The 26341-nt window shown below is 54.5% G+C and overlaps 1 protein-coding gene across 2 annotated transcripts in view; it reads left to right on the top strand.

Moving 5' to 3' along the window:
• The window catches only part of DOT1L (DOT1 like histone lysine methyltransferase), a 235074-nt gene that overhangs the window by 129178 nt on the left and 79555 nt on the right, over positions 1 to 26341 (top strand). For both annotated transcript variants that reach the window (XM_078671100.1, XM_078671099.1), the window contains exon 15: positions 11921 to 12034. In XM_078671100.1, coding sequence (XP_078527226.1) covers positions 11921 to 12034 — 114 coding nt within the window. The remainder of the gene's footprint in view (positions 1 to 11920; positions 12035 to 26341) is intronic.

Raw genomic sequence — 26341 nt, 5'->3', positions numbered from 1 at the left:
CAGGAAAACCATCTCCCAATGGGAGCCTGTACTTATCATGAGCAGATTCAGTCCCCTGAGCCACCTCCATCCTTGCCAGAGTGATCAGAGTCGGTGGGTGCGCCATCTCGTTTTCCACTACGTGAAGGGGAGCGTTTCCGCGACCTCGATCTCCTATGTCTCCTGCCCTTGGCTGTGGAATCCTCCCGTGCCGGTGATGGGTCCCGTGAGTGACCCGGGTTCAGTCCCGGCTGGGCATGCGGTCGTACCCTCACTGTCTCATCCGTCCACTTAAAGACATCCTCCGGAGTATCAAAAAAGTGAGTTTTCGATTGAAAGATTACCCGCAAGTGGGCCGGATAAAGGAGGGAGTACTGGATCTTCAGGCCTCGAAGTTTAGCCTTGGCGGCGATGAACGAGTGGCGTTGTTGTTGCACTATCCTGGTGTAGTCGGGAAAGATCATTATCTTGTGGTTTTCGAAGAGAAGGGAGTCTTTGGTCCTCGCTTCCCGCAGGATAGTGTCCCTGTCGTGGAAATTCAGAATCCTAGCGATCACCGTCCTGGGCCGCTCGCCGTCGGCGGCTTCTGCGTCAGGGCTCTATGCGCGCGCTCAATAACAAAGCACCGCGACAGTACATCTGGGGGAAGCCAGGACTCCAACCAGTGAGACAAGAACAGTTCCATGTTCCCCTTCTCGCAGCCTTCCGGAAACCCCACGAAGCGAAGGTTGTTTCTGCGCGCCCGCCCTTCAGCATCTTCCACACGAAGCGCAAGGCCCCTCTGGACATTTTCCATTGCCGCCACTTTCCGCTTCAGGGTCCCAACGTAGTCTTCCACCACCGATATCCTGGATTCCGCCTCAGTAATGCGCACCACCGCGTTCCACAGGTCCTGACGCAATAGGGTCACATCCGCGCCGACCGCCCCAATCTTGGCGTCCAGCATGTCTCTGGACTGGGTGATCGCCGCCATAAGTGCTGCATTGTCAGGGCCCGATCCATGGCCTCCGCCCGAGGCACCAGGCGCTCCACTCGGCCCCGTAAATTTGTCCAGGGTCCCCTGCTTGGCGGATCCACTAACCCCCCCCCACCTCTGGTCATTGTCGCAGTACACCTGGGCCCAACCGGTCCCCGATCAACAGTGTCTACGCCTACCCCCGCACCTCCAAATGTAAGCAAGAGTACACCACTCAAGGAACCTCAGGCCCACCAGGTCTCCACACTATTGTCGTCCTCCGCCTGGGGGGGGGCCACCAGGGTCCACAAGGCCGCTCCCAAGTGCAGGGAGCACCACAGCGTCTCAGGCTGGCCCTGTCTCTGCTCCACGATGGCTCTACTCCATACTCCAGTCTCAAGCGGGGAGGGAGGGGGGGGGGGGAAGGGGGCGGGGGTGCTGTGTCGAATCCACTCCAGGCCACGCAGCGGCCGCCACCAGCACCCAGCGGAGGAACCCCCCGGACCACTGGCCAACAGTCTCGGGCACTCACCGGCGTTACGTGGGCCGGCCGGTCCTCGCCTCCAACCAGAGTCACCGATAGATAGAGGGTCACACCAGGCGCCGCCACCGGGTCCACGCAGGATCAATCCCCACACTCGTCCGTGGTCAGGGAGCACACCAAGTCCCCGGGCAGGCACCCACTCCGGGGGGGCACCGGGTCCTCAGCTTCTCCGATCAGCCCCTCGGGCACCACAAGGCTCCAGCCCTCGCAGCCGGGAGCCTCGAAACTCGAGGTCCCGGTCTCCCGGCCCCGATGCAGGCCGCAGTGCCCCTCGGTCTTCCCCCTAGCTCAGGCCGGCGCCCCACACCTGCGGGCAAGTCCACTGATACAGCCAATGTTCCACCTTCAAGGGGGGGCCGCAGGCCCAGGAGAGGAGCTGGCCCAGCCGGCCGGCGCGGAGACCCTCCGATCTGGGAGCGTCAAAATCGAGGTCCCGGTGTCACTCAGGGGACCAGGCCGCTATCTGCCGCTGCTGCTGTCGTGGCCGTAAAAGGTCGGGGGGCACCGAAGAACACCTCCTGCCCTCCGCCACTATCTCCGCTCTGGTGGGTTATGTAGCGGGTTCAGGAGCCAGGATAACTGCCGGATAAATGTCGGGCCGGTGGGAGCTCTAGCAAGCTGCGTCCACCATCGTTGCCCGCTAAGCCACGCCCCCTCTGTGCACATTTTGTAACATATACCAGGGATGTATAGGCAAGTTAAATATACTATTTGGGAGTATGCCAATTCGACCATGTCAAAGGGTGAGCACAGGTGCTTTGCTACTAGTTAGCAGGGGTAAAGTGCACAGAGTTCTAATGCTGGGCACAATTTTAGTGCTTAGCAAAAGGCAAGAAATCCAGGGTGACCATGAAGAAAAGGCAGATTGTTGGACAGGCCCCATGAAGGGCTCGCTCCCTCCCCGCAGGACCGGGCCCGGGTCCCGGCCTTCCAGGTACTACCCACAGAACAAACCCGCAACCCGTCCCCCATGGGACGCCTGCTCCCGGATGTCCCTGTGTCACGGGCCCGGGCCACCGTCAGCACCATTGCCCGGCCCAGCCGCCATCTTGGACACGGCACCACGCGGCCGCGCGGCCTCAGTCCGACCCCGACCCTGGGCCTGGCCAGGCCCCGACATCCCGGCACCACCATCCACCCAGGAGGTGAACGGACCACTTGGCAGGTCAATGGGAGTAAGAAGTGTCGATGGCTCTCCCCCGCCAGGTGCCGAGCACCCCCAGCCTCCTCGGGCGCTGGCTCCACCCCCCTGCTGGGTGTCTGGACTCCCTCATCCCAGACCTCCCGACCTCCAAGAGCGAGGGTCCGGACATCAAAGGGCGCCAGACCTATAACTGAGGCAGCCCCAGGACAGGAAGGCAGTTGTATCCTGGAGTCGAGAGACACCGCGACTAACTCATCCTTGACGGACTGCTGGCGCTGCCACAGCCCTGCCTTGTGAACTAGTGTCCTGCCTGCTGGCGCTGCCGCGGCCCTCTGCAACCTTCATCCTCGTGGGACCTGCTGGCGCTGCCGCGGCCCTCTGCAACCTTCATCCTCGTGGGACCTGCTGGCGCTGCCGCGGCCCTCTGCAACCTTCATCCTCGTGGGACCTGCTGGCGCTGCCGCGGCCCGTTGCAACCTGCATTTTCGTGGGACCTGCTGGCGCTGCCGCGGCCCGTTGTAACCTTCATCCTCGTGGGGACCTGCTGGCGCTGCCGCGGCCCGTTGCCACCTACGACCTCTTCGGGACCTGCCGGCGCTGCCGCGGTCTGACCCGTCCGAACACCGAGCTCGAGGATTGTGAGCTATCCCAGTTACACCTCCGTACCCGTGGGTACTAAGACTGTCCCGCTACCCCCTTCCTTTTCCTAGAGACTAGAATTGAGAGGATCACCGTGTCCTGATCGCCTTGTATCATACCACTCTACTACAAGAATTGCCTATAAAAGGTGTTACCCTGATCTTTGTGTGGTGTCCATCTGTGGGGGGGGAAGTTACCTGCCTGTGCGATCGCTAGAGACGGTCCTCACCGGAGGCCTCTCCCTTGTGCTCGGCCGACCCTCCAGGTCGCCGTCTAACATTGGTGGCTAGCGGCGTGATCCGAACCAACGCGTACCGTACAGACAGTAACTCACCCTACGACTAAAACCACAATGACGACCAAAGAGAGCGGATCGGCGGAGAAGTTCCAGATGGAAAGGCTGGAAGAATACAACCACCGAGAGCTAAAACAATTTTGCATGGACTTAGGCATTGCTACCACCGGGCTAAGCACAAAAGAAGACTTCAAAAACGCTCTAGAGGCCTGGACAGAGACAAATACCGCAACCCCCCGGGACCCCGCAGCCCCGGAAGTCAACACCACCCTGACGGAAGAACGGAGAACAGGCCCTTCCCGTGAAGAGATCCAAGAGCGGGAAAAAAATAGATTACACGAGTTAGACTTGGCACGACTCAGATTAGACGGAGAATTGAAGCTGGCGGAACAAAAAATAAACTTAGAACACTTACGGCTCAGAGAAGAGCGAGAGGAAAAACAGAGACAGAGGGATCTCGAAGAAAAAAGACTGGCCTACGAGCACGAGTGCAAACTAGCGGAGATAGAAATACGCAAACTGAACAAAAACCTAGGGGTGCCCGAGCAACCGCACTCCCTAGGTCCTACCGAGCAGAAGGTCCACATCCCCAAGGATGTGGTCCGAGAATATCACCGGAACGACGACATACAGCAGTGGTTCAAGGCCTACGAGATTGCCATGACCGCCCACCGAGTCGCTCGAAGTGACTGGGGAGCCGGTCTATGGGGGAGATTCGTCAACGAGGGTCGTGATGCCCTGCTGCAGCTTCCGGACCATCAAATGACGTCCTATGACCATATGAAGGCCGCCCTCCTCAGTCGATATGGGCTTACACCCGAAATGTACCGCCAGAGGTTCCGCAACTGCACCCGGATCCCAGGTACAACGTGGCTGGAATACGTGAACTATTTCAGCCGAGCTTTCGAGGGGTGGATCAAGGGTAACAACGTAACCACTTACGAACAACTCTTCAATCTCATTGTGTGGGAGCACCTCTCCAACAACTGCTTCGTCGAGCTCAGGCAGCACCTCCTCGACAGTAAATTGACTGAACCCCGGCAGCTCGCCACCGAGGCTGACCGGTGGGAGAGCACCCGAGTGGCCCGGAGTGGGCCGAATGAGCAGAACAGAACCAACCAAGGTCACCATCGTCCCCGAGGAGGAGGAGGAGGAGGCCCGGGCCGGGGCAGAGACGCCGTCCCGGCCGCACCCGCTAACGCCACCCCGGCTCCAGCCGGCCGGGGAAACCCCCCGATGCGCCCGGGGTTCCGAGCCAACGTGACGTGCCATCGATGCCAGCGAGTCGGCCACTATGCCAGTGACCCGACCTGCCCGAAGAACCAGGTCCCCGGGCCCCGCCAGGTGGCGGCCGCCGCCCTGGGAGAAGAACAAGTCCCCGAAGACACTGAGACCTATGAGTCGGAGCAGTTCGAGTGGGAACCCGCCGCCATGACCCTGGCCTGCCTGGGAGGAAGAGACATGGTCCCGCGGACTCCCCTGCCCGCCAACACTCGGAAGTACAGCCAGTGGGTGAGCATCAATGGGCGCAAGGCCGAGGCCCTGCGTGACACCGGGGCCAGTGTGACGGCCGTCCGTTGTCACCTGGTGACCCCAGAACAAATCCTACCAAACGTACTTTGCCCCGTCCGATCGGCAGATAACTCGGAGAGCCTGTGTCGGATGGCCTGCGTCCCCTTCGAATGGGGAGGAGTGTCCGGCATGCTGAAAGTAACTGTCCGCGACGATGCCCCCGTGGACTGCCTCCTGGGGAACGATCTCGAGAGCTCCCCGTGGGCCGCTGTGGAAAGAAGAGAGCATCTGGGGATGTTGGGCCTCCCGGACTGGGCGTGCGTGACCACCCAGTCCATGGCCACCCGCACCATCCCTAGACCAGAAGAACAAGAAGGGGCAGCACCTCCGCCCTCGATCGCTCCAGAAGAAGACTTCCTCCAGACCGACCACCCGGACCCCACCACAGAGGGGTCCACACAGCCCCCCGAGCTTCCCGACCTGGCTCAGTGGCGTCAAGAAGGGGGGCCCACCCAGGAACAATTCCGGCAGGAGCAAAAGACCTGCCCCTCCCTCGAGGGATTGCGACAGCAGGCGCTCGCCCAGAGCCACGGAGACACCACCGGGGCCCACTGGGTTTATTGGGACAATGATCTCTTGTACAGCGAGCAGAAAATCGCAGAACTGGGGGCCGGGCGAGTGCTGGTGGTGCCCCTCCACTTCAGAGACTTCCTGTTGAACCTGGCCCATGATGTCCCCCTGGCCGGGCACCTGGGCCAAGACAAGACCTACCACCGCCTGGTGACTCACTTTTTTTGGCCCAAAATGAGAAATGACGTCTCCAACCATTGCCGGTCCTGCCCGACCTGCCAGGCCAGCGGGAAGAGCGGCCGCAAACTCAAGGCACCCCTACAACCATTTCCCGTGGTGACCACCCCGTTCGAAAGGGTGGGAATAGACATTGTGGGGCCCCTGGATCCCCGAACAGCACAGGGCCACCGCTTCATCCTGGTCCTGGTGGACCACGCTACCCGCTATCCGGAGGCGGTCCCCCTTCGTACTATAACCGCCCCAGTAGTGGGTCGAGCCTTAATGGGGATCTTCTCTCGAGTGGGCTTCCCCCGGGAAGTCATCAGCGACAGGGGTACGAACTTTATTTCAAAGTATATGAAATCCCTCTGGCAGCAGTGCGGAGTCACTTACCGATTCACAACACCCTATCACCCCCAGGGGAACGGACTGGTCGAGCGGTTCAACCGCACCCTCAAGGGGATGATCATGGGGCTGGAAGAACCCCTACGCCGCCAGTGGGACGTGCTACTACCGTGCCTCCTCTTCGCCTACCGAGAAGTCCCCCAGAAGTCCCTCGGCTTCAGCCCCTTCGAACTCCTGTACGGACACCCCGTTCGCGGGCCTCTCAGCCTAGTGAAGGAGGAATGGGAAATGGCCCCCCTAAAGACCCCCCCGGACGTCTACAAATACCTCCTGACCCTCCGCAATCAGACCCGGAAATTCAGGGAGATCGCTAAAGCCAATCTGGAGGCCAGTCAAGAGGACATGAAGAAGAGGTACGACCAACATGCCTCCTCCATCGAGTTTGAACCGGGTCAGCAGGTATGGGTGATGTCCCCCATCGAACCGTGTGCCTTGCAGGACAAATGGACGGGGCCCTTCAAGGTGATCGAGCGCAGGAGTCCCGTCACCTATCTCATCGACCTGGAGTCCCCCCGGAACCCCCTCCGGGTCCTCCACGCCAACAGACTCAAACCCCACTTCGTGCGCTCAGAGCTCAGCCTGCTGATGGCTACCGACAGTGGCACAGAAGGAGACTCCGAGCCCCTCCCTGACCTACTGAGGACCCGGGAAAGAGATGGTTCGGTGGACGGGGTCCGACTCTCCGAGGCCCTGACCCCAGAGCAGCGTCAAGATTGCCGGGCCCTCCTGCTGCCGTTCGCAAACCTGTTCTCCCTCGCACCCGGAGTCACCTCCTGGTGCCTGCACGACGTGGACACGGGGGACAGTCCTCCTGTTCGACACCGGGCGTACCGAGTACCGGATCGGGTACGTACATGCATCCAAGAAGAAGTCTCCAAGATGCTCGCCCTCGGAGTCATCGAACCTTCGGACAGTCCCTGGGCCAGCCCGGTCGTCCTGGTCCCCAAGGCCGCGGCCCCGGGTGCCACCCCTGAACTCCGGTTCTGCATTGACTATCGGGGTCTGAACGCGGTCACCCGAACCGACGCTCACCCTATCCCCCGAGCAGATGAACTAGTCGACCGCATGGGGGCAGCCCGCTACCTAAGCATCTTCGACCTGACAGCGGGCTACTGGCAGATCGGCCTCACCCCCAGAGCCCAAGAACGTTCCGCTTTCTCCACCCCGGATGGGCACTACCATTTCCGAGTGATGCCCTTCGGCATGAAGAACGCTCCAGCCACTTTTCAAAGACTGGTGAACCAGGTATTGGCGGGCCTCGAAGAATTCAGCGCCGCCTACCTGGACGACATCGCGGTATACAGCCGCCACTGAACGGACCACCTCCACCACCTCAGAGAGGTCCTGCAGGCCCTCCAACAGGCCGGCCTCACCATAAAGGCCAGCAAGTGCCAAATCGGCCAGGGGTCCGTGACCTACCTCGGACACCAAGTGGGGAGCGGTCTGGTGGCCCCCCCTCCAACTCAAGGTAGCTGCCATTCAGTCCTGGCAACCCCCCGAGACACAAACCGAGGTCCGAGCCTTCCTGGGGCTCACCGGATACTACCGACGGTTTGTAAGGGACTATGGCAGCATTGTGGGGCCCCTCACGGAACTCACGTCTAAGAACCACCCAAAAAGAGTCAACTGGACTCCCGACTGTCAAGCAGCCTTCGAGACGCTGAAGGCCGCCATGTGCACCGCTCCTGTGCTCCAGGCCCCCGACTACAGCCGCGAGTTCATCGTGCAGACCGATGCCTCCGACCATGGCATTGGGGCCGTCCTCTCCCAACTGAACCCCGAAGGAGTGGACCAACCAGTGGCCTTCTTCAGCAGACGCCTACTGCCCCGAGAACAGCGCTGGAGCACCATTGAGCGAGAGGCCTTCGCAGTGGTATGGGCCCTCAAGAAGCTCCGGCCGTACCTCTTCGGAACCCATTTCCGGGTACAGACAGATCATCGGCCCCTGCAATGGCTCATGCAGATGCGGGGGGAGAACCCCAAACTATTGCGCTGGTCCATCTCCCTGCAGGGGATGGACTTCACTGTGGAGCATCGCCCTGGTCAAGACCACGCCAACGCGGACGTCCTGTCCCGCTTTTTCCGCCTCGACGAGGAAAGTCCCCAAGAAGATGGGTGACTCTCCCCGCCTTCAGCTGGGGGGGACGCATGTTGGACAGGCCCCATGAAGGGCTCGCTCCCTCCCCGCAGGACCGGGCCCGGGTCCCGGCCTTCCAGGTACTACCCACAGAACAAACCCGCAACCCGTCCCCCATGGGACGCCTGCTCCCGGATGTCCCTGTGTCACGGGCCCGGGCCACCGTCAGCACCATTGCCCGGCCCAGCCGCCATCTTGGACACGGCACCACGCGGCCGCGCGGCCTCAGTCCGACCCCGACCCTGGGCCTGGCCAGGCCCCGACATCCCGGCACCACCATCCACCCAGGAGGTGAACGGACCACTTGGCAGGTCAATGGGAGTAAGAAGTGTCGATGGCTCTCCCCCGCCAGGTGCCGAGCACCCCCAGCCTCCTCGGGCGCTGGCTCCACCCCCCTGCTGGGTGTCTGGACTCCCTCATCCCAGACCTCCCGACCTCCAAGAGCGAGGGTCCGGACATCAAAGGGCGCCAGACCTATAACTGAGGCAGCCCCAGGACAGGAAGGCAGTTGTATCCTGGAGTCGAGAGACACCGCGACTAACTCATCCTTGACGGACTGCTGGCGCTGCCACAGCCCTGCCTTGTGAACTTGTGTCCTGCCTGCTGGCGCGGCCCTCTGCAACCTTCATCCTCGTGGGACCTGCTGGCGCTGCCGCGGCCCTCTGCAACCTTCATCCTCGTGGGACCTGCTGGCGCTGCCGCGACCCTCTGCAACCTTCATCCTCGTAGGACCTGCTGGCGCTGCCGCGGCCCTCTGCAACCTTCATCCTCGTGGGACCTGCTGGCGCTGCCGCGGCCCTCTGCAACCTTCATCCTCGTGGGACCTGCTGGCGCTGCCGCGGCCCGTTGCAACCTGCATTCTCGTGGGACCTGCTGGCGCTGCCGCGGCCCGTTGTAACCTTCATCCTCGTGGGGACCTGCTGGCGCTGCCGCGGCCCGTTGCCACCTACGACCTCTTCGGGACCTGCCGGCGCTGCCGCGGTCTGACCCGTCCGAACACCGAGCTCGAGGATTGTGAGCTATCCCAGTTACACCTCCGTACCCGTGGGTACTAAGACTGTCCCGCTACCCCCTTCCTTTTCCTAGAGACTAGAATTGAGAGGATCACCGTGTCCTGATCGCCTTGTATCGTACCACTCTACTACAAGAATTGCCTATAAAAGGTGTTACCCTGATCTTTGTGTGGTGTCCATCTGTGGGGGGGAAGTTACCTGCCTGTGCGATCGCTAGAGACGGTCCTCACCGGAGGCCTCTCCCTTGTGCTCGGCCGACCCTCCAGGTCGCCGTCTAACACAGATTTATTAGAGAGGGAGTTTTCAGTGCCTTCTCGGTAGAGCGTGGGAGTGAACATTGAGATTTTCCCACAGTTCCAGCTTTCAAATCTAGTTTCTACTCGAATCCCTAAAGAACAAAATGGCAGAAAACTATTAATAATTAGCTTTACTCGGAGGTGGCTTGGCGTGTGCAGCTCAGAAGCATTGGAGTAATCATTTAACCTGATGGGAAAGATCATTTGAGAGTAAAGTTTGTCAGTTTGAGAAATAACAGTCGTCACTGCTATGAAAACGTTATAGGTTGCCACACATCCCTGACCTAGGTGTGTTGTACGAGTTTACAAATGCATAGAGGAGTATCTTCAGAGGCAGTCGTTTCTTCATTGTATTTTATCTAATGTTGAAACACTGAGGTTGGGGGAGAGGTTTAGTTCAAGTACTGATTTTGCATTAGAATTGCTTGCCACTTTCAATAGTACAACTGACCTTGATATCTGCATGTGTTTGTTTCTGCGGACGACTTGTTCAGCAGTCATGAAAACTATTGGAAACAAAGTGTAAGAAACAAGTTACTTACACCAGACTGCAGTTCTCCAGTGTAGATATGTTTCATAAACTTGTATGCTTGACATGTTCACAGCATGTTAAAAAATTCTAGCAGGCAAATCTCTGAAAGTTCCCGTGTTGGAAAACTTTCTGCTCCCAACTGGATAGTTGGGCATAAAGAAGACAGTCATCAACACTTGAAGATAATAAGTCCTGCGACTCCTCTGGTGCAGCCTCTGAGATTTTTTTAATTGTCTTAGAATCTCTGTCTAGTGATGATAATTTTTAGGTGATTTTCAGCTTATTGCCTTCTGACTGTGCGAGCCAGATGATGCTGTGATTGAAACGTATATATTTTTTAAATGTATTCTACAGAGTATTACCGAATTGCATAACAATGAACAAACATATAGAATAACTCTGCCTTCCCGCTCTTAAGTGTTACAGACAAACACCCTCTGTGTGCTTCACTCCCATGATTCACGCTGAATTTAACAAGAAGTGAATAGCTTTAAATAAATTCAGCATCCTAAGCACTGTGATTTGCGGAGCCAAATTCTATGCTCTGTACAGGGTGTTGTATTAACTATTACAACGCAAATCACTTTTTGTTACCCATCTGTTTCATATCTTAGTCTGGCTAGCCAGTGTTGTCCATAGTAAGATTGGACCTAGCCAAGACCCTGTTGAAATGGAATTGTAGGGTTTGGGTGTACAAGTTCACTTTTCAGCAGTTGTGATGCTGGTGAAGCAGCCTTTAGTGCTGTTATGATTGTTTTAGTGGGCTGCATTCTACCAGCCTTAAAGATGATCTCTTCAATCAGATGTCCTTGTTGAGCCTGCATTTCTGTTTGTGGTTCTATGACCAAAAGAGACGGAGAAACCGCTTTTCTTTATGGAGTTCTTGAGAGCACCGCATGTCACCACATGAACACTAAACAGTGTTAGACTAAACGTCTGAGCCGAAGAACTGTTCTAGGGCAGCATGCCAAACCAGATGTTTAGGCTCCTGTGCAGTACTTCCGAGTTGCTGCCTGGGTTGTTGTGAGTCTTACTTTGAAATTCATTCTGAAAAGTTTAGCCTTTAAAACATTCTTTTTTTAAAGCTCAAGTCGGGAGGTTCTGCTCTAAGGCTAGAGTTCAAGCTGTACAGAGTTGGTGGCCTCTAGATGTTCTGTTGTCCATATCATAATTGTTCTCTAAAACCCATTTTGTGGATTAGGTATGAGTGCAAGTTGTATGAACACATGTTATTGACCATTACTGTTAACACATTCTCCTGACCTTGGATCCAGCTTTTGATCCTCTGGGCAGTACCTTGTTCAGCAGAAGTCTGAACTTGAGACCAGTGTTCTATTTTCTTGAATTAAAAATTATGAATTCACAGTAGGGTTTTAGTGAAGGAAAAAAAGTCTAGGAGCTTGATCATTGCAATCTCTGTAGCATATTTGTCTTGTGTTGATTCATTTTGGCAGTTATCTATGGCTTTTTTGCTTTTGTAATGGGCTACAAGAGGCAGTTTGGGGCATAGGGAAGGTTGTTTCAATTTCATTGATCTAGACCCCCAATTTACAGGTGTAATTTGCATGGTAGATGAAATTGTTACTATTTAAAAATCATCTAAAATGTTGATGTCCTTACCCAACTGAATGTGATTAAAGACAGGTAACATATCATAGTTACTCTTTTTTTTTTTACCAGATACACCCAAGTCTCCTCAAAGTCCATCACGCCAGCTACCTCCAAAAGTGCAGCACCAGCCAACCAACCAGCTTTTGGTGGCTCCTACACCTCCTGCCCTCCAGAAGTTGCTAGGTAAGGCCTGTCCTCTCCGTCCGCCATAGCAGAATGTAAATCATACAGAGGATGTATTTTTGCACGGAAAAGTTGTGTTTAATATGCTTTTGGAAGCTTAAATCTTGTGATTAACCACAGAAGACATTAGTAGTTTGACTTTTTGTTGGATTATGACAGTGGTAGGTAAAGGGCACAATATCAGTACCTCTTGTGGCACATGCTTAACTAAAGAGAAGGAACGTGTGCTGTTTCAATAAATTATTCACTTGCTCTCCTGTCTTAAAATTGATCCATTCCGTTATTCCATACAGGTGTTTCACTATAGAACGTCATAACCTCTATAGCCTGGTAGTAATTATGCGGACTTCTTTCTGGATATAAATAAGACCGACGACAAAAAAAGTATTCCAATATTGTGTATACATACAGTAGTTCCCATTCTTTTTGTCTATTGACCTGCATTGGCAAACATTTGATCAAACCGTTTAAAAAATAAAATAAACAATTATGTGTACTTTAACCAATTTTTGATGTGGAACCGGGCTAATTCCTTCTCTTTCATGTGTCAGATACATGTTCATACTTAGTCTTGTTCTACATCAAACAAGGATCCAGAGACCCTTTTGGATTCGGTAGACACTTTGTCTCTACCATAGCAGCTATCAGATTTCGAGCCTTTCCTCGACATCTAGTCTCCATGATTTTAATGCTCCATTGCAGGCATCATATTCTTATTGTTAACAGTGAAGAGCATCTAGACTATATTCACTGTATTTTGTTATTGGAGTACATTTGAATGTTTTTGGTTTTCCTCAGTAAGATGAAGGGTATTAACTAGGACATTCTAGCTCTGGCTCAATTTGGATACATTTGATGCATGAATGTAATTAAAATAAAGAAGTGAAATTGAAAATTTGCAACATTCTGGCAGACAATATCATTCTGTATTGATGTAGAAGATTGACGTGGAATCCTGCTTTTGCAGAGCATTTCTTTGAATAACACTCTTGCAGTTCAGGTAGCTCTCCCAGTCAAATGATGAGCCAATGTTGAGAACAAGCTGTGTTAGGCTATGTGACTGGCTTAACTGTGAGTTGGTGCTGCTAAACTGTAGAAATAGGGAGTATAGAGAGTAATCAAATATGAAATGCTGCCTTTCAGGGGCATGTGAAAACATAAGCTACCAAAATACACTGAAAAATGTAGATTATAAAAACATGATTGTGACAGTGATACCATAAAATGTTTGGAAGATCATGCCTTAAACCTCTCTCCAAAATTACAGAAAACATAATTTGAGCTTTATTAGGGGATGAATTGATTCTGCTCTTGAGATACAATTGTAATGTTCTACAACAAGAGAATTGCTGAGGCTCTTCCATCAGAAACTGTATTGTGTTAGAGAAGATCATGGTAATCAGGCCTTTATAGTTTTTTAGAAGGTGGTTACTGAGGTAGCTTTGACCATGTATGGTGGGTTGTGCCAGAGTAGTGGATGGAGATGGTTGGTGGATGTGTTCACAGTTAGCATATATAAATAAATCTTAGGTTGGTCCAGCTGTTATGAGTCTAGTCACAAATGCAAAGCCTAATAAAGATTTACGTTTTGGTGGAGGGTGGTTGGGGGCTGAGAGTCTGCTGTGCTGATTCGTGATATGCTTGATATCTGAAAGAAACAAAGTAATAATGGTTCTGTCGGACAGAAATACACACTGATTTAGTATTTCAACGTTTCCTTTCTTAAGTCTCGTACCTAACCAGGATATCAAGACAGGTGTACTAATACATTCACAAACAAAACACACTGACCATAAAGAAAAATGAAAGCAAATTTTACTCAAATACTTTCACATGTGAAAACAAATTAATTCAATAACTGTCCCTAACGAACATTTAAAACATATATGGCACGAAAACTTTGTGCTAGAGTAATACTAAAAACAACAAGTACCATTATTACTTTGTTTATTACCCACCCAGGTTCTGAGGGTTACAGGGTCACCCCATTACATGCATTGATATCTGAAAGAGACACGTTTGTATTAGATTCCTTACCTTAGAATATCCCCAGGCGTCAGACTGGATCCGGAATTTTTTTGCGTAGCAGTACCCTTGCGCGTCGGCAGGCGTAGTCTGCGGCTCCACGCCCGTCGTCGGCGTCGTGGGCGCCATGATGACGTCGTCGGAATACTTAGACGCCGCCTCCGTGTGCTGACGTCAGTTCTTCTTTTTTCCGCGCCAGCAGCGCAGATCCGGAAAAAGTGGTACCTTAGTCACTTTTTGGCTAAATCTTTTTGATCTTTTGATCTCCCTTTTCGAGTCTTCGACTCCGAATCGATGCCGGTAGGGATGCCTGGTTTCAAGCACTGTGAGGATTGCGGCCGACTGATGTCGGTAACGGACCCTCACCGACCGTGTCTCCACTGTCTCGGCGTCGACGACAAGGCCTGTTCCGACTGCCGGGCCCTAACTTCGAAGGCTAGACTGGAGCGGTCCCGTAAGCGACTCGAACTCCGGCAGTCGGCCCCGCGCCAAGAGAGGTCCCGGTCCGGACGGAGGTCGAGGGACCGGTCGCGGGAGCGGAGCCATCATAGCTCCGGGAGTCGACATCACTCCTCAGGGTCGAAGTCGTCAGGTAAGCACAAGAAGTCGAAGAGACGTCATCGCTCTTCCGACTACCCCCGACGCGGCCGGGGGTTCAGGTGGCACCGCCCACGCGGCTCCGTCGGAGTCGCAGGCGCCGCGTCCGGCTTCACACCCTTCGGTCCCTGGGCCTAACGCGACGCCGGAGGAGATCGAGCGGTTCCTCATGGCCATGAGGTCCCTCTCTCCTCCGACGGGCTCCGGCCCCGACGCCGTCGGGTGCTTCGGCTCCGACGCAGCCGGCGCCGCAGGGCCCCGCTGGATCCGGTTCTGGATCCGGGTCGCCGCCGGTGGATTTGACGACCTCCCCGGCGCCGAGCCCTCAGGTGTCACCACCGGCGCCGTCCTCGACCCGGTTACGGCGCCGAAGCGGCGCCGCTTCAGACGCCGTTCAGAGAGTTTACTTTCCATGAACTGGCCCCATCCTTTGCTAACCCTGAGTACCAGGAGATGGGTGATGAGGAGGATTGGGAGGGGTCTGAGGACCCTCTGGCACGTGAATGCCAGTCTCAAGAGGACTGGGCAGGTGAACTTGGGGAGGCCAGTGGTATAGACACTTCGCCTGACACTGGCTTTGTCTCGCCTCCTACCGTGGCTTCGGAGGAGGGGGCAACCTATAGTGTGGTGTTGATGAGGGCAGCCAAGGCCTTGGGCCTTGAGCTCCCTGTCGCGGCCGTGAGGACTAACCTCCTCACTGAGGTCCTTAAGCCGCAGTCAAGCTCAGCCGAGCCTCTGCTGCCGTTTAACGAGGACTTAACCGACGTTCTTTTGGGCACTTGGTCCAAGCCCGCTACGGGTTCGCCCGTAGATAGGAACGTGGCCAGACGCCAACGCCCGGCCCCCCCTTGTTTCCTGTCCACCCACCCCCGAGAGCCTTGTCATCCAGGTCTCCAACTCCCAGATCGCATTCCCGTCGGCTCTGCCGGACAGGGAATCCAAGAGGTACGAGCAGTACGGTAAAAAGATCTTCTCGTCCCTTAGCCTGGGACTGTGGTCTTCCAACACCGCATGCCTCTTGGGCCGCTACACCCACTCTCTGTGGGATACGGTTGCGGAAGTGCTGTCAGAGTGTCCGTTGGAGGTACGGGCCAAACTCGGCCAAGCCCTTGTGGAGAGGCGGGATGCAGCCAAATATTCTATCCGGTGTGGGCTGGATACCACCGACTCACTAGGTAGAGCGATGGCAACGACGGTGGCGGTCAGACGCCACACCTGGTTGAGGTCCGCCAACTTTTCGGCTGATGTCCAAAACACACTGATGGACATGCCCTTTGATGACAGTCGCCTTTTTGGCGACAAGGCAGACCATGCGCTTGAGCGCTTGAAGGACTCCAGGGCTACGGCCAAGTCCTTGGGACTCTCGGCCCCGCGCCAGCAATCGGCTGCCTTTCACTCCTTTCGTGGCCACGGAAGGGGTGTTCCCACACGTGCTGCCAGCCATGCTCCGCAAGGTAATACCCAACGCGGGGGCGGCCGTGGGAACCGCCGTACCGGCGGTCGGGGACAACGGCGAGGTCAGTCCACACCTTCCCCCGCAGCATCCGCCTCAAAACCCTCCTAGTCCGTGCTTTCAGGCCCATGTGGCGCCAGTGGGGGGCAGGGTTCGCCATCACCTCCTCCACTGGCGCACTGTCACGTCGGAGAGGTGGGTGCTGCAGATCGTCCGAAGGGGCTACTCCCTCCCCTTCGAGGCGACCCCTCCAGCCATGCCACCGCAAATCCACCGTGTATCGGGTGATCATTTGCCACTTCTGCAGGAGGAAGTTACGGCCCTCTTGGCCAAGGGGGCCATCGAGCGCGTTCCTGGGCCAGAAGTAGGGTCTGGTTGCTACTCCCACTACTTTCTGGTACCCAAGAAGGGCAAGGGGGGCTTACGCCCTATCTTGGACCTCAGGAATGTCAACGGCTTCCTCCGGAAGGAGAAGTTCAAAATGCTGACCCTGGCTCAGGTCTTAGCTGCCCTGGACCCAGGAGACTGGATGGTAGCGTTAGACTTGCAGGACGCGTATTTCCACATCCCCGTCCTGCCGGCCCACCGGCACTACCTGCGGTTCACGGTTGGCCGCGAGCACTTTCAGTATACCGTGCTCCCCTTCGGCCTTACCAGCGCCCCACGGGTGTTCACGAAGTGATGGCGGTGGTCGCAGATCATCTGCGCAGGTTAGGGGTTTCAGTCTTCCCCTACCTCGACGACTGGTTGTTGAAGGCGGGCTCGCCCCAGACAGTCGTCAGCCACCTCCAGACTACGGCAGATCTCCTGCACCAGCTGGCGTTCTCCATCAATGTGCCAAAGTCACACCTGTGTCCCTCTCAGAAGCTCCTCTTCATCGGAGCGGTTCTGGGCGCGGTTTCGGGTTTATCCACCTGAACAGCGGGTCCGGGATATTCAGGCTCTGATTCCCATCTTTCAGCCGTTATCCCGGGTCTCGGTCAGGTTGACGCTGCGGCTTCTGGGGCTGATGGCCTCCTGCATCACGCCAGGTGGCATGTGCGGGCTCTGCAGTGGGACCTGAAGTTTCAGTGGGCCCAGCATCAGGGCAACCTGTCCGACCACGTCCTAATCTCGGAGGGCACTGCGAGACAGCTGCAGTGGTGGCTCACGGACCGCGATTGGGTCAGCGGCAGGTCCTCTCCCTTCCCCAACCGGAGCACGTAGTTGTGACGACGCGTCCCTCCAGGGCTGGGGAGGCCACATGGGAGAGGCGGAGATGAGAGGCCTCTGGTCTCCGGCGGAGGCCCGGCTCCACATCAACCTGTTGGAGTTTTGGGCGATTCGTCTAGCACTGAACGCATTCCTCCCCTCTGTACGGGGGAGTGTAGTGCAGGTGTTCGCAGACAACACCACCGCCATGTGGTACTGCACCAAACGGGGTGGGGTCGTGGACCCTTTGCCAGGAGGCTCTGCGCCTCTGGCAATGGCTGGAACGCCAGGGCGTGACCCTGGTGGCTCAACACCTGGCAGGTTCTCTGAACGCCAGGGAGGACGAGCTCAGCCGTTGGTGCATGATGGATCACGAATGGCGTCTGAACTCGGATGTGGCGCAAGGCCTCTTTCAGCAATGGGGAGAGCCTTGGTTAGATCTATTCGCCACCGAAGAGAATGCGCAATGTCATCTGTTCTGTGCGTTGGAATTTCCAAGGCGGCACTCGCTCGGAGACGCTTTTCGTCGCGAGTGGAGTTGCGGTCTATTGTACCCCTTTCCGCCTATACCACTTCTGCCCAGAGTGCTGAAGAAGATCAAGCGCGACCGGGCCCAAGTCATCCTTGTGGCTCCGGACTGGGCACGAAGGTACTGGTATCCAGAGCTACTCGGTATGTCAGTCGATCCCCCGGTTCGTCTGCCTCTTCGGGAGGACCTTCTGTCGCAGCAGCAGGGGACGGTCCTCCACCCGAACCTGTCCAGTCTCCACCTCCATGCTTGGAGATTGAGCGGCGACAGTTGAGGCCATTTGACTTGCCTCCTGAAGTCTGTAATGTCATTCTGGCAGCCAGGCGTCCCTCCACAAAAACGGTATACGCCTGCAGGTGGAACAGATTTGTGGCATGGTGCACAGCAAAGGCTGTGGATCCTCTTGCTGCCCCTCTCTCTGAGGTTCTTCTCTTCCTTCTTTCTCTTGCCCAGCAGGGCTCTGCTCTGGGCACTATCAAGGGCTACCTTTCTGCCCTTTTAGCCTTTCTGAGGCTGCCTGATCAACCTTCTTTGTTCAAGTCCCCCATTGTAAATAGATTTCTTAGGGGCATCACACACACGTTCCCTCCTGTTCAGTTTGTGATGCCTCAGTGGGACTTGAACCTTGTTCTTACGTTTCTGATGTGCGCTCCCTTTGAGCCGCTTCACAACTGTCCTCTCCGCCTTCTTACTCTGAAGACTGCTTTCCTGGTTGCCATCACCTCTGCCAGGAGAGTGAGTGAGCTCCAGGCCCTTTCTTGTACTCCTCCTTTCCTTTCTGTCCATCCGGACAAGGTTGTGTTGCGTACTAAGCCATCTTTTTGCAGCGTGAATCTTTCTGGATTCACTATGCTGTGCATTATTCCGCGGTCTTGTGGTTGGGTCCGGATTCGTAGTCTTTTCTTTGTTTTTTTTTTTTTTTTTCTTAGCCCAGGTGGGCGTCGGCGTCACACCCCCATGGGTGTATTTCCGGTGACGTCGGCATGCTTCCTGCGGAAGCTCCCACTCTTGGGCGCCATCTTCAGATTCTTTTTTTCCGCGGTCGGGTCTGGATCGTTCCCGTTTGGGCTCCAGACATTTTTGGAGAAAGAAGACAGAAAATACAGAAAAGACGAGGAGAAGTCATCTGAAGACTCCAGGGGACTTCACCGACGAAAAACAAGCAAGGATAAGGCGTTTTCCATCGAGATCTTCGACGACCGTCGACGATCACGCGACCAGAGAGGCCCTGGACGCTCGAGGATGGACAACACGCCGTTCAAGTTCTGCCGTAACTGCCACCACAAGTACGCGCAGAAGGACCAGCACCCGGTATGCAACCTTTGCCTACCGGTGGACCACGAAAGCGGAGACTGCAACGCCTGTTCCGCCTTCACCCCGAAGACCCTTCGTGTGAGAGAAAGGCAGAGGGTAGCACACGCCGCCCTGCAGGGGAAGGCCCCGACTCCGTCACTCTACGAGCTGGGGATGTCCTCCGAGGAAGAAGACAACGCCGCCGCCGAAGACGACAGCTACACGGTCATAGAGACCGATTACACGAAGACTTCTGACAAGGTAGGAGACTCTTCGGCCCCCAAGAACCCAAGAGACTCTGAGTCTAGAAAAAACGAGGGCAAGACCCCGAAAGCGCAGACGCCAAAAAAGGCGGCGTCCGCGACTACTCCCAGGCCCAGCGGATCCTCCGAGAAGGAGTCCCCGGCGCCGAGAGCTGCTGATCAGCAGAAAACGTCGAAAATCGTCCCCGAAAAGGATCGATCGACGAGGGAGAAATACCCGAAACTGACGACGACGACCAGAGACCCGAAATCCGGTTCGACGTCGAAAACTTCGACTCCGAGAGGCACGGCGACTAGCCATCCGTCGAAGAGAGCGGCCGACCCATCCGACGCGGAACACGCGGCCGAGATGGAAAAGAAAAGGAGGCGCCTCGAGGCAGAAATGGAGAACATCATGCAGCGGAAGAAAGATTTCGACGCAAAGATGAAAGCCTTCACGATCCCTCACAAGACCAAGCCACCAGTGATGGAGGCGGTCGAGGAGGAAGAAGAGGTCGCCGAAGTCACCGAGCAAGACCAGGACGTCGAGGTGATCGACGACCAGGAGGAGTTCGAGAATCCCTACGAAAGTTACAGCTATGGGGAGGAAGATGAGGGCAGGACAGACACAGAGTCGGCACCCTCTGACCTTCAGGAGGTAGATTACATCGATGTCGACACCGACAGCCCGGAGGAGGTGGTCGACACCTACCCCTCGAGGCCCTCGCCGCCGGACGACATCGGGGCCTACAACTCGGTGATACAATCTGCCGCAGCAGCTTTCAAGCTCAAGCTCGACGAAGAGAAGCAGAAAGCAGACTTCCTTCTAGAAACTTTACTCCCAACACAAACGAGGAGCCAGTTCCTTCCAATGCTCGAGAGCGTCTTGGCTCAGGGGAAGGAAGCTTTCAGGGAGCCCGCAACATGCAAGGCAGTAACTCCCAGAACTGAGAAGAAGTACAAGCATGCCACAAAGGACCCGGCCTACATTCAGGGCACGGTCTCCGCAGACTCCATTATCACGGCCACAGCAAGGAGGAGGGCTAACGTACCGACTACCTCTGGCCCACCACCGGATAAGGAGAGCAAAAGGATGGATCTGGTGGGCAGAAGGATCGAACGGAATGCCGCGACCCACTGGCGCATGGCTAATTCCAACGCCCTGATAAACAGGCACATGTACCAAATCATGGAGGGACTGGGGCAGTTGGTGAAGGACTTGCCCCAGGATGCCAGGCAGAAAGCCGAAAAGCTGATTGAAGAGGGGAAGAATGCGGCAAATTCTTGCCTTAAGACGGCCCTGGATGGGGCAGACACCGCCAGCATGCTCATGATGATGGGCGTCACGGAAAGGAGGCACGCCTGGCTCAGGATATCCGGTTTCAAACCGGAGGTGCAACACAGCATCCTGAACACACCGTTCAACGGCAGCACGCTTTTCGGACCAACAGTTGATGAACAACTCAGCCAACTGAAGAAAGATAACGAAACAGCAAGATCCATGGGGGCATTGCAGTTCAGAGGGAACAAGAGGGGCACCCCGTCACGGTGGCCCGGCGGGAGAGGCGGAAACCAACCAGGTACATCACACCAGGCTTTCCAGCAAACGCACCAGGCAGACTCGCAGACTCAGCAGGGTCATCAGAAGCAGCCCTGGCAGTACCAACAAAGAGGCCAGTCCTTTCGAGGGAGAAATGGACGGGGGCAAAATAGAAGAGGGGGCCAGCAGCCCACCTCCAAGTGACTTCAAAAAACTCCGTGTGCCCGCCCGCAAAAAAGAACCCAGGGGGCAGCACGTACAGATGGGTCAAGACAAACTAGACACCTACGACCACAGGACACCAGTGGGAGGAAGATTAAGATACCACCTCCAGGAGTGGAGAGAAATCACATCAGACAAATGGATCCTCAACATTATCCAATTCGGATACTGCATAGAGTTGGAGGGGAGGCCAACAAGCAAAAAACCAAAAAGAAAGCCACTAGCAGGCAAGCAGCTACAGTGCCTTCAGGAAGAAGCAAAAGAACTCCTGCAGAAGCAGGCCATAGAACGGGTACCCGTCAAGGAAAGAAACACAGGAGTATACTCAACGTACTTCCTGGTACCAAAAGTAGACGAGACAATGAGACCCATTCTCGATTTAAGGTTCATGAACAAATTCATAAGAACGCAAAAATTCAAAATGACCTCCCTGCAAGAGGTGCTCCCACAATTGCAGATCGGGGACTTCATGGTCACTATAGACCTCAAAGACGCATACCTGCACATCCCAATGAACAGAAAGCACAAACACATGCTCAGGTTCACCGTCGGAGAAAGCCACTACCAGTTCACGACACTGGCCTTCGGTCTGAAATCGGCACCAAGAGTTTTCACAAAGTGCCTCGCAGCAGTCGCAGCGCACCTAAGAAGGCAAGGGATACACGTATACCCTTACCTGGACGACTGGCTGGTGAAAGCAAACTCATACCAGAAATGCAAGCTGCACGCACATACAGTGACCAGCACGCTCATAAACCTGGGGTTCTCCATCCATTGGAAGAAATCATCAATGGAGCCAGAACAAGTGAAGATCTTCCTGGGAGCACAGATCAACACCTTACAGGGCAAGGTGTTCCCCAGCGAGAAGAGGGCGAGGGCGCTGGTGAAGGAAACTCGCCTCTACCGGAAGGGACAAGCTCGGACAGTGAGGACTGCGAGCAAGATCATGGGGATGATGGCATCATGCATCCACCTGGTACCGAATGTACGACTCCACATGAGACCCATTCAAGAATGGCTACAGGAGCAATGGTCACAAGCTACAGGCAGTTGGGAGGATCTAGTGGTTGTAACGCACGCAGTGCAGAAGGAGATGACATGGTGGACCATGGAGAACATAGCAAGGGGAAAGCCTCTAACGCCCCCAACGCCAACAGTGACCATCACCACAGACGCATCCCTGAAGGGATGGGGCGCTCACATGGAGGAGCTCAAGGTGAGAGGACTGTGGACACCGACGGATGCCACAAAACACATCAATTACTTAGAATTGAAGACAATCTTCCTTGCACTGAAAGCCTTCCAGACAAGACTGTACAATCACAAGGTGTTGATACAAACAGACAATACCACTGCGATGTTCTACATCAACAAGCAGGGGGGCACCCAGTCAGCCCCGCTTTCAACGCTAGCACAGGAGATATGGAGGTGGGCAATCCCTCTCAAGATAGACCTGCTGGCCATACACCTGCCAGGGAAGGACAACATACAAGCAGATTGGCTCAGCAGGCAGACTTCAGCATCCCACGAGTGGGAGCTCAATGCTCAGGAGACAAGGCACCTATTCGACAGATAGGGAACTCCATCGGTGGACCTGTTTGCCACACGCAGAATGCAAAATGCCGAAACTTCGCATCCAGGCAGCCCGAGGAGGGGTCACTGGGGAATGCCCTATGGATAGATTGGTCAGGGACATTTGCCTACGCCTTTCCCCCGATACCACTGATGCACAGAGTACTGAGCAAGTGCAGAGCGAGCAACATGACACTGATACTGGTCGCACCACAGTGGGCGAGGCAGACATGGTACTCGCAGATCATGGAGATGACACAGTGTGCACCCCACAGATTCAGCAGGAGGAAAGACTTACTCTCCATGCAGAACGGAGAGGTGCTGCACCCAGAGCCAGAGAGCATGAGCCTAGTAGCGTGGCTCCTGAGGACATAGAGTTCGCACATTTAAGATTGCCAGAAAGTACACTGAAGGTCCTGCGGGAGGCAAGAAGGCCTAGCACTCGGAAGTGCTATGTTGCGAAATGGAAGAGGTTCACAATATGGTGTAGACAAGAAAGACTTCACAATAAGATGAAGAGGGACTCCACAGTGCTAAAGTACCTGACGCACTTGCTGGAGAAGAACCTTAGCTCATCCTCCTTGAGGGTTCACTTAGCAGCAATAGTCGCCTACACAAGGGGTGAAACGTGCAGGAGTTTCTTCACATCACAGGTGGTGAAGAGATTCCTAGAAGGGGCGAAAAGGATCGCACCGCCCAAGTGGGTGCCGCCACCTGCATGGAACTTGAACATAGTCCTAACGGAACTCATGAAAGAGCCCTTTGAACCGCTCCACAAGGCGTCCTTAAAGATGCTGACTATGAAAACAGCTTTTCTGGTTGCAATAACGTCCCTACGCAGAGTAAGCGAGCTTCAGGCTCTGACGCTACAAGAACCCTACATACAAATACACAATGACAGGGTTGTGATGAGGACTGACCCAAACTTCATGCCGAAGGTGGTATCTAAATTCCACATGAACCAGTCTATACAGATACCGAGTTTTTTCCAAAAACCAACAACTGCCGCTGAGCGAGCTCTGCACACCCTGGACGCCAGAAGGGCAGTCATGCACTACATCGAAAGGACGAAGGGACACAGGAAAACAAAACAGTTCTTTGTGTCATTTGCCAACAGTTACATGGGAAAAGCAGTAACCAAAAAGACAATTGCACGATGGATCGCACAGACAATACAACTCTGCCACAAGCGTGCAGGACAAGAGCTAGCAGAGGGGACACGTGCCCACTCCACTAGGAAAAAGGGCGCTACAATAGCCTTCCTGGCTAACACACCCATACAAGACATATGCCTGGCGGCAACATGGGCTTCGGTGCACACGTTCACGAAGCACTACTGTGTGGACATACAGATGAACAAGGAAGCTCAAGTTGGACAGAAGGTGCTACAGCACATATTCAATACCCAACGCTCATCTTCCACCCAACCGCCACAGAAATGAGAAACCGCTACGAAATCTATGCACAGCATAGTGAATCCAGAAAGATTCACGCTGCAAAACGAATAGTTTTCTTACCTGTCGGTGTAGTTTTGCAGCTTGAAGATCTTTCTGGATTCACTAGCGAACCCACCCACCTCCGCCAGAAAGATGAGGCTGGAGAGAGAAGAGGTGGTTAACAAAAGAAAGGTTTTAAAAAAAGTACAAAGCGGTAAAATACCAACTAAATAGAACATTGCCATTACTTCGGAAACGAAAGAAACACGGAAAAAAAGAACCCGAAGATGGCGCCCAAGAGTGGGAGCTTCCGCAGGAAGCATGCCGACGTCACCGGAAATACACCCATGGGGGTGTGACGCCGACGCCCACCTGGGCTAAGAAAAAAAAAAAAAAGAAAAGACTACGAATCCGGACCCAACCACAAGACCGCGGAATAATGCACAGCATAGTGAATCCAGAAAGATCTTCAAGCTGCAAAACTACACCGACAGGTAAGAAAACTATTCGTTCCTGCCCAAGGTTGTCACAGCCTTCCACATCGGGTAGTCCATCACTTTGCTAACCTTCTTCCCGCCACCGCATCCCTCTAAAGAGGAAGAGCGGCTCCACCGTCTGGACCCAAAACGTGCGCTTTCATTCTATTTGGATCGCACACGCCAGTTCCGGGTGGATGACCAACTCTTTGTTGGTTACGTGGGCGCTAAGAAGGTGAAAGCGGTGCACAAGAGGACCATCTCCCGGTGGATCATCTTGTGTATCCAGGCATGTTACTCCTTGGCTAGAAAGGAGCCCCCTGTTGGATTGCGGGCTCATTCCACCCGAGCCACGGCGACTACAACTGCCCTGGGCCGGGGAGTGCCCTTACAAGACATCTGTCAGGCAGCTACGTGGGCATCGCTGCACATGTTTGCCAGACACTACTGCCTGGACAGCCAAGTCCGGAGGGATGGCTTCTTTGGCCGTTCTGTCCTCCAGGACTTTTCTGGTGTGATTATTGGTTCGCAGACCCACCACCGGGGTTGGTATTGCTGGGGTATCTATTCTAAGGTAAGGAATCTAATACTAACGTGTCTCTTTCAGATGCACAAGTTACTACTTGTGTAACGATATATCTGTAAGAGACATTAGTTAGTGATAGATTCCTTACCGACCCACCCATCCTCCCCGTTCTGCGAACCGATATCTAGGGTTAGGGTTATCCCCTTTCAGGGCCCTAGTTTCAATGGCACCAGTGTTGGTTTTTAACATGGCTCAGCGCTTCTGGCGCGGAAAAGCTGTGTCTAAGAACTGACGTCAGCACGCGGAGGCGGCGTCTAAGTAATCCGACGACATCATCACGGCGCCGACGACGGACGGGGAGCCGCAGACGACGCCTGCCGACGCGCAAGGGTACTGCTACGCAAAACAAATCCGGATCCAGTCTGACGCCTGGGGATATTCTAAGGTAAGGAATCTAATACTAACTAATGTCTCTTACAGATATATCGTTACACAAGTAGTAACTTGTGCATCTGGTGTGGGCATCCTCTGGGCATATGGCAAAAAAAATAAAGTTAACATAGGGCTAGACTGGGGCAGCCTGTGTTAGAAAGGAGATTGTTTGAAGGAGTAGGGCTGTCACAAGGTGATTTTATTCATTCCTTACCTTGGGGATCTCTAGTGGATAAAGGTTTGAGTGGCAGCATGTGTGGGCAAAGCCATACAGGGTGGCTTTTCTCATGAGTAATTGGCTTGTTGTGGTGGGTGGCCTTTTGGGTGATGCACAAAACTACTGATAAGAACGATTTGGGGATTAGTAAGGTCAGTGTGGTATATGGTGTTAAGTTTCTTGATGAAAAAGTGTCGGTTGACTTCCAAGTGTAAGGTGGTGAAGGAGTTTGAGACCGTGTTTAACTTCTTTCTGTCGCTTTGGCTTCTGACTGCTTTGGTTTAAAAGTTGAATTTGGCATGACAGCAGAGGAGTGCCGTTTTATATGCAGCAATGAGGGCTAATGCTCTTTGGGCCTTGTTGGGGAAGTACTTAAAAAAAATATTGTTTCCTTAAGTGTACACGTTATCATTGGGATTTTTTTTAATGCAATGTATACTTTGGACTTTGCTTTGATCTTCTCTAAGGGCTTAATTTAGGGTTGTGTAATATGAACTAATGTATACAGGAGTGTGCCTTGATCTGTACCAAGAGGACTAACTAATTAGGGGACTGT

The sequence above is a fragment of the Lissotriton helveticus genome, chromosome 12, assembly GCF_964261635.1.
Source record: "Lissotriton helveticus chromosome 12, aLisHel1.1, whole genome shotgun sequence".
NCBI lineage: Eukaryota > Metazoa > Chordata > Amphibia > Caudata > Salamandridae > Lissotriton > Lissotriton helveticus.
Note: the sequence above shows the minus strand (reverse complement) of the source record. Positions and strands in the feature narration are given on the sequence as shown.